A 7,627-nucleotide genomic window follows, 5' to 3' on the forward strand; every position below is an offset into this window, starting at 1 on the left:
ATCGCCAAGTATACATGTATTTTAGGGAGAAAGTCATCCGTCAAATTAAGGGTCCATTTGGATAGTAGCCAGACACTGCGCTACCAATTTATTTGGTGTTCACCGAGAAAGTGATCATGTGTTTGGAGGTAGCCAGAATTTTGGAATGTCCACCATACATTTATTTATTTTATGAAACAAACAACAATACCAGACCTATTTATAGCAAATAATGTTTGATTACAACAAAATATTGCCGCATATCAAACATGGTCTACTAGTAACACTGCTTGCTTTTCATCTCTTATAGCTCACTGCTAACAGGGAATGTCATGACCGTCACAAAGCACAAAGCACAAAGCACAAAACACAGATTGGTAGTACAGTACAAATAAAGGTAGCATTTTTTGTAGAAACAAAAATATTAAGTCTTTGATAGAGATGCATAACAGTCCAGTGCACACACATCATGCATAGACTCTGCACCAATTTCTTGAGTTTCCCGTTGTTGCCATATCATCCATGGCACCACTTTTATTCAGCCACTATTTTTCTTTCAACGGTATCATGATCTTTACTGCCAAATTAATTCATTTCCACTATTGCAAATCCGTCGTCAAATCCAATCACCAGGCTGCATAAGAATGTGATGTTCTAGTTACTATCTATTCGATCATGAACATTACCTAGTTTTCTAGAGAAAGGTTATAGAAAAAGAAGATGGACTGGGATAAAAGTTACAAGAGCAAAAGGGATTTTGGTTATTACCTTTTTATGGCCTTAATGAAAGCAAAACCACCACGGACCCTATCGAGCTTAAAGTCCATCGTGCTCTCATACCTGCAAATTTGTGAAGCCCACTGTTATTTTATATTGTGGTTTATGTAGGGTATATAATTGGATGGCTGATAGCAGCCTAAAAGTTGAGGTACTACAAGTTTTAGAGTGGTTGGGCTTTTTTAGAACCGTTCGTTGATGTCGATCTAACGGCAGACAAATACGAAGTACTGGGTAGTACTCCGATGAAAGTACGTGAAAGTACTAAAACGAGTGGGGCCGGTACTCGTGACAAGGTGGGGACGCGTTTTAATTTAGGGGCAGTTTAGTCCTAGGAAAATTTGCACGCGCCGCCCCTCTCGTCGAATGAATAACCACCGCCATGGTGCTACACATTCCACAATTACTCATCGGCGGCCATCTCCTCCCTCTCCTCCATGTCCACCGCAGTCATCTCCTCCTTCTTGCCGCTGCAACTTCGCTCCACTCAGGCAACCCCCCCACCCATCCCCACCCCCTCTTCCACGGCAGATCGAGCTAATGGCCGGCGGCGAGAACACCGACTTCGTGCAGATCACCGGCGGCGACCAGGTCAAGTTGGCCAGGTTGAGGGAGATCCGTTCTTGGTTTGACAACACAAGGCAGATGAGCTGGGCGGCAATGGCCACTCTCAAGAATTTGGCGAAGAAGGAGAGGGCAAAGCTTTTCCCCCAACCCGCGCAACCGATTCAGAAGATCGAGATCCTCCTCTGGGCGATGGAGCAGGCCAATTCGTCCAGCGAGTGGACCAGGCGGAGGTGGTGGGCGTTCAGATCTAGGGTAGAGCATCCACTGGATCAGGAACCCACCGTGCACGAGGTGCCGTTGCAGATTGTGCAGCCTCCAATCGAGTCACCGGAGACTTCGAAGCGCAAGATGAGGAGGACAATGGTCGCGACCTTGCTTCCCCGCCGTTCTCCACGCTTCCCTCGCCGCTCTCCTCGTTTGAACAACGGCGGTAGCTATGTTTAGAGTAAGCTTCCCCACTCCGCATCTTTCTACTGCTCGTGCTTACATCATGGTGATACTGATCATAATAGCTCAGAGAGGGAATGCTAGATGGCATTTTAATCTCAATGAATTGCATGAACATTTGAGTACATGGATTTGGAGGACGGATTATGATGTATGTGAACCCTAGGCATCATATGAACCCTAGGAAAAATTAGTAATGTTCTAGTGGTAGACACTGAAATATTTCGGTACACACCGGTAGGCACTGAAATATTTCGGAACTGCCCTAGGCAAAATTTGTAATGTTGTAGTGGTGGACACTGAAATATTTCGGTACACACTGGTAGGCATTGAAAAATTTCGGTACTGCCCTAGGCAAAATTTGTAATGTTGTAGTGGTAGACACTGAAATATTTCGGTACACACCGGTAGGCACTGAAATATTTCGTTACTATAATTTCAGTACACACCGATGCACACTGAATTATTTCACTACTGCAGTTTCAGTACACACCAGTACACACTGAAATATTTCAGTACTGCAAATTCTATACAAAGTTGGCATTTTGTCATTTATGTGTGAATTAATCCATGCATCATATGGCCTAACTTTGTACATGAGTTTGGGTCAATTTCATGTCTATTTGTTGTTAAAATTATTGTCATGCCATGAAACACAAGACAAGTCACTGACCCAAGCTTGCAAAGATGCCATATCAATGTTGCTGATATGAAATATGCATGTTTTCACCTAGTCTTGTGTCTGAATTAAAACTGAGCATTTTTTCTTGATGGTATCCATGGATCTAGAACTCCTATGAATTTGCTCATGTTGGATGTTTTGTTCTCCATCATTTGTACTAGCATTCCGTGCGATTAGATGCCATGACAAGACCCCTGGCATATTTGTTTTCTTGCCTCCAACATCACATGTGTATTTTGCAGGAAAAAACCTGGAGTTCACCAGGCTGGCTGAAGTTGTGAGGCTGGGAGGCTGATGGTGCTGCTACTGGTTGATCCTTCTTCTTTCAGTTTTTGTTCGTCATTTCTCAAGCCATTGGACCAGGGCTACTTCCCTATGTGCTGTTAATGTATTAAGTAGTTCCTTCGAATTTGTAGTATTGGTTAGTTTGAATGTGGAAGTACCTTAATTTTTAGGAACGAAATGTTGCTATGTATGACCAAGGGTTTCATACCTTAATCTTTGGATAATTAATTATGTGAACTGTTGGATGTGGCGCATAATGAAACGCCTCTACCATTGATACTAGTTCAACATGTCGGTCCAATTAGAGACCAGCCACTACCATATAGAACAGTTAGCATTTCATAGTACAACCTGGCACGTACAAAACATCACACAGTGGAAGCACATCCCTAAGCACCTTGCATTGTACAAGGTCTTAGAGACAAGCCTCTACCATATATAACAGTTACCATGTCACACTACAGCCTATAAAACATCACACAGTGGAATAATCATAGCTAGTAGAGCATTAGTTACTAGTTAATAATAGTTGCAATCCATCACAAGCAATAGTACCTAGATATGAGTAGATATAGGTACGGTAATACACGACAAGTACTCGCAAACAAGAGCTAACATAACAAGTTCATTTCAGATTGATACATGGCCCACCCCAGTTCTAAATGAGGTGGATGGTGATCATCATCCTCAAGTCATGGCGACGGGTGTTCGCAACAGTGAGTAGGATGGCCTGTCCTACCCGAAGATTCTTGGCACGAAGGAACTTCTTCCACCCTGCCCTGCTCAAGATAGTGCGACCGTCCGTGTCCACTGCATAGGCACAGCTGGTGATGGAGCCTGTTCTGGTAAGGCGTAGTCCAGCAGCCATGCCTTCTTCGTCCGGGTCGATGCCACAGCTATCAAGTAACCTCTTAGGTAATTTCTGAAAACAGTTGACATGATCATATACATTAGTGGAAATAGCAAAACAGTTGACATGATATATGATCATGTCACGTGCAATTATCAACAAAGCATACACTTCAAGACACATATATCATTGGATTCAACACTGAGCATATATATCATCACATCAGTACACTATACACCAAGCATCAAATTACTACAGTAATTAGGCATATCATTAGATTACTGCATACACTAAGCATATCATCGCATATTACTACACCACATGCATGTCATAGAATTCTTCACTAAATGAATTCTAAACTAGGCCTCTCATCACAGTACTACAACATGCATATCATATGAACTACTACACTAACTAAGCATGTATATCATGTAATTACCACACTAAGTAACATACCATGATATGCCGTTTAACATTCGTCCTTGTGAGGCGGGTCACGAATGGCTTCCCTAGGTAGTCTTCATGTAGCGGAAGCATGTCCCAGAGGATGCCGATTTCCTCGTCGCCCAGTCTGAGTCCTTGGGCATACAGGTATTCAACAAGTGGGTTCTCATCATCATCTGAATCGTCATCATCTGAATCAGCACCATCTTCCTCCTCATGAACTTCATCCTCACTATCTGGAATCAAATTTAGATAGATAACAGAAATCCTGGGCCTATCTTTTCTGAAGGAGAAGCTGATCAATTCACCCCCACTAAGACGCATGCGGGCGATGAAACGATCCCAATCATCTCCTCCTATCTGGGTTATCTTTCGCCCCTTCTCGACCTGCATAGTGTATGGGCCCCCAAGAGCATCGAAGGTCACGGTGTCTGCGACGAGCTCATTGAATGCCAATCTCACATTGCATGGTACGATCTATGTAAGATAAAAACAAATAACAAACACAATACATTAGTGGAAATAGCAAAAAAACAAAAAGAATGTACTGTCAGAAGGTTCATATAAATTGTTACCGCTGCAAAAACAAAAGAAGGCTGGAAGTAGATGTCGAACAGCGTGGCAGTAGAAAGGCTGGTCCGGCACCGTGAGTTGCAGCGTCCACATTGTGCTTCCTCCATTCTACACAGAACGTGTTGAACTCTAAGTTGAATTGTACATAGTACAATACAAAGATCATACATATAATAAATCATAGTGATAACCTATACTGGCAATGGCCAATCAATCTATTTTCTATCATCTACGTAATAAAGCAATGCCAATGACAATGGCAATGCCCGTCTCACCTAAACCTGGGAATAGTTCGGCATCCAAACTAAAACCAGTCCAATCCACAGCACACATAAAAACCAAACCAATCTAGATATTTTCATTTAGAATCTAGACCAAACCGAACTATACATGCTCGTCATCCAACCCAGTCCAAACCGTTTTCAACTTTTGGATTGAATCCAAAGGTTCAAACCGTGGACAAAGCCATATGCGAGGGCACGTCATGAATCTAGATCAGACATGGCGTCAAAGCTCGAGAGAGCCGACGAGCTCCGGCCAGCAACAGCGGCTCTTGGATTTGAAGCAGTAGTAGGTGGTAGTGGCGGCTCAAACTAATTGATTGATTTGGTCTCAAACCATAGAAACCAAATCAAGATCCAATCCAAAAACTAAGTTTCAGTCCAAACCAATCGGCTCAAATCCGCCTCCGTAGGGAGACGCGGTTGGGGAAGGGAAGAAGAGGGGAGATCTCACGTACTTGCTGGAGTTGGCGGCGGCCGCGCACCGGCAGCGAAGAGAGGGGTCGTCGAGAGATGGCGGCGATGGCGGCGGCGCTGGTCAAGAAGGGGAGAAAGAAAGATGTGGAGTGATCGAGACGGGGAGAAAGAAAAATGTGGTACATGTGGTGGCTCGGTTGTGTGGATGACAAGGGGACCCACTTGTGAGACCGATAGCAATTGATGGCAAACCACAGGAGGTGCACGACCGCGTGCACGACCGCCACGTCCCCACGTGGAATGGGGACGGCCGGGTGGGTGTGTCAAGTCAAATCGGCACCCGCGGCTTCTCGGTAACTCCAAGATGCAGGAGCAGTGCATTTCTTCCCCAAATCGGGTAGAAAACCCTCGTCCTCTCCCCACCCTCTCTTCCTACCTCACAACCTCACCACCCTCTCCTCCTTCCTCACCACCCTCCTCCCTGCCTATGCCTCCCTCCTCCTGTCTTCGACCGACGATGAAGCACAGACGTGAAGATGCGGCGGACGAGCCGGAGGCAACCATCGGAGCAGCGCAGTCTGCTGCCGTGGCTGCAGCCGTAGGTGGAGCGGCAGAGTCCGCCGTAGTGGCGGAAGCTGCCGGTGCAGCGACCATTGTGCCTGCTCCCGCTGCCATCGCAGCCGTCGAGGCACCCGTCAGCGAGCACAAGGTCGTGGAAGATCTGGAGGAGGAGGAGATGAGAAGGCGTAAGCGCAAGGTTCATGATGAAATCGAAGAGCTCTTCGAGGAGAACGCCATAAAGGAGTTCGACTTAGATTGCAGGAAGGGCAGCGACTTCGACGAGGATGCCATCGACGAGCTATCTGAGGTAGTACTCTGTTTTTTGCTCTGTTTTTTTCATGACATTGGGGTTTTTCTTGTAAACTAGATGAGCATCAATTTCACTTGGGCGTGCTAGTTCTACGTATGTAGGATTGTAGGGATCTAGCATAGATCTTCATGTTGGATGTGGATTTTTAAATCTGATTCACATTCTGATTCCAGCAGATACTCTGATTTTTTTTCATGGCATTGGGGTTTGTCTTGTTAACTAGATGAGCATAAGTTTCACAAGAGATACATTAATGAAAGAAGTGGGGTAATGAACCCAAATACAAGAAAATGTTCATGGCAGGGATACATTAATGAAAAAAGTGGGTTAAATAATGGATATATGGCAGGATTCTCCATTGGCTTCCCAAGGACAGTGACAAAATGATGCAGTTCCTGATTCATTTTAGTTTATGTAGATGAATTAATTTGCACACATGTTCATATATGATTAGTTTGCACACATGTTCATAGATGATCCATTTGCAAATTCTATACAGATTTCCATTTTGCAAAGGAAGTGATCGCTCCCTTAATAATTATGGGCTGACAGTACATATCCACTTGATACCAAAAAATCAAAACATTTCATCTAGCCAATTTCCACAGTATGTTATCTAGATGATCACAGCCACATCTCTCATCAATATGAGCAGTGAGACACCCCATAGCTCCTTTACCAATTTCCTTCTGAAACTTATCAGGGTCTAACAATGTTGGAGAAGCAGTATTGCCGCTGTCAGAAAGAATAACGGTTTCTTCATTCCAGTAGATAGAACAAACCCCCTTTGTGTGAAACATGGAGGAGTATAATGAAGCCATTTTTCTGATTCCAATAAGAATTACACCTGTAACAAGTATCAAATATCATTAAACCAAGCCACTTCATGAAGTCTTTCATGTGTTAATTATGTACTACTTGTGCACTAATCTATAAATGCAACTATTCCACCGTCCATATTTATGCATGTCAGTTTCATTGGCTCAATTATGTATGTGCACATACGCCTTGTTTCTAGCAAATAGATAGTTGCCATGTTACACATGTGTACTTTCAAAACATTGTAATTAAAGTCAATGTACCATAATAGATTAGCTGAGTTCTTCTATGTGTACTAATTCACTAATTCACAGGAGGATGACGACGACGTGGACTACAGCATGGACAACAGGCACATCAAGAGCCGGTACACCCTGAGGCATCTGATTGCTGGGAAGATCAAGTACCGTTTCTTTGGCAAGATTGGGTGCCCTTTCTGTTGCAAGGTGACCGGTGGCGGCATAGATGGCATGATCCAGCATGCCTTCAGCATTGACAATGGACATGGTAAGAAGCATAAAGCCAGTACTCTGGCTAAACATGCTGCCTACGCACGCTTCCTCGAGATTGTCAAAGTCAATGAGCCCTACAACATGCATTGAAGAAGGGAGAGAAGTGATGTGCTGCTAGAGTGC

At 44.1% G+C, this 7,627-nt stretch overlaps 1 protein-coding gene across 1 annotated transcript; it reads right to left on the bottom strand.

Moving 5' to 3' along the window:
- Positions 1 to 3,395: 3,395 nt before the first annotated feature.
- Positions 3,396 to 4,711, bottom strand: LOC147988140 (uncharacterized). The gene is made up of 3 exons (XM_087514836.1): positions 4,607 to 4,711; positions 4,044 to 4,508; positions 3,396 to 3,659 (listed from the first exon to the last, which is right to left on the bottom strand). Exons 1-3 carry the CDS (start codon positions 4,709 to 4,711, stop codon positions 3,396 to 3,398), a joined length of 834 nt encoding a protein of 277 aa, XP_087370962.1.
- Positions 4,712 to 7,627: the final 2,916 nt, after the last annotated feature.

This window comes from Triticum urartu, chromosome 1A, assembly GCF_056163025.1.
Source record: "Triticum urartu cultivar PI428250 chromosome 1A, HENAU_Tu73, whole genome shotgun sequence".
NCBI classification, from domain to species: Eukaryota; Viridiplantae; Streptophyta; class Magnoliopsida; order Poales; family Poaceae; genus Triticum; species Triticum urartu.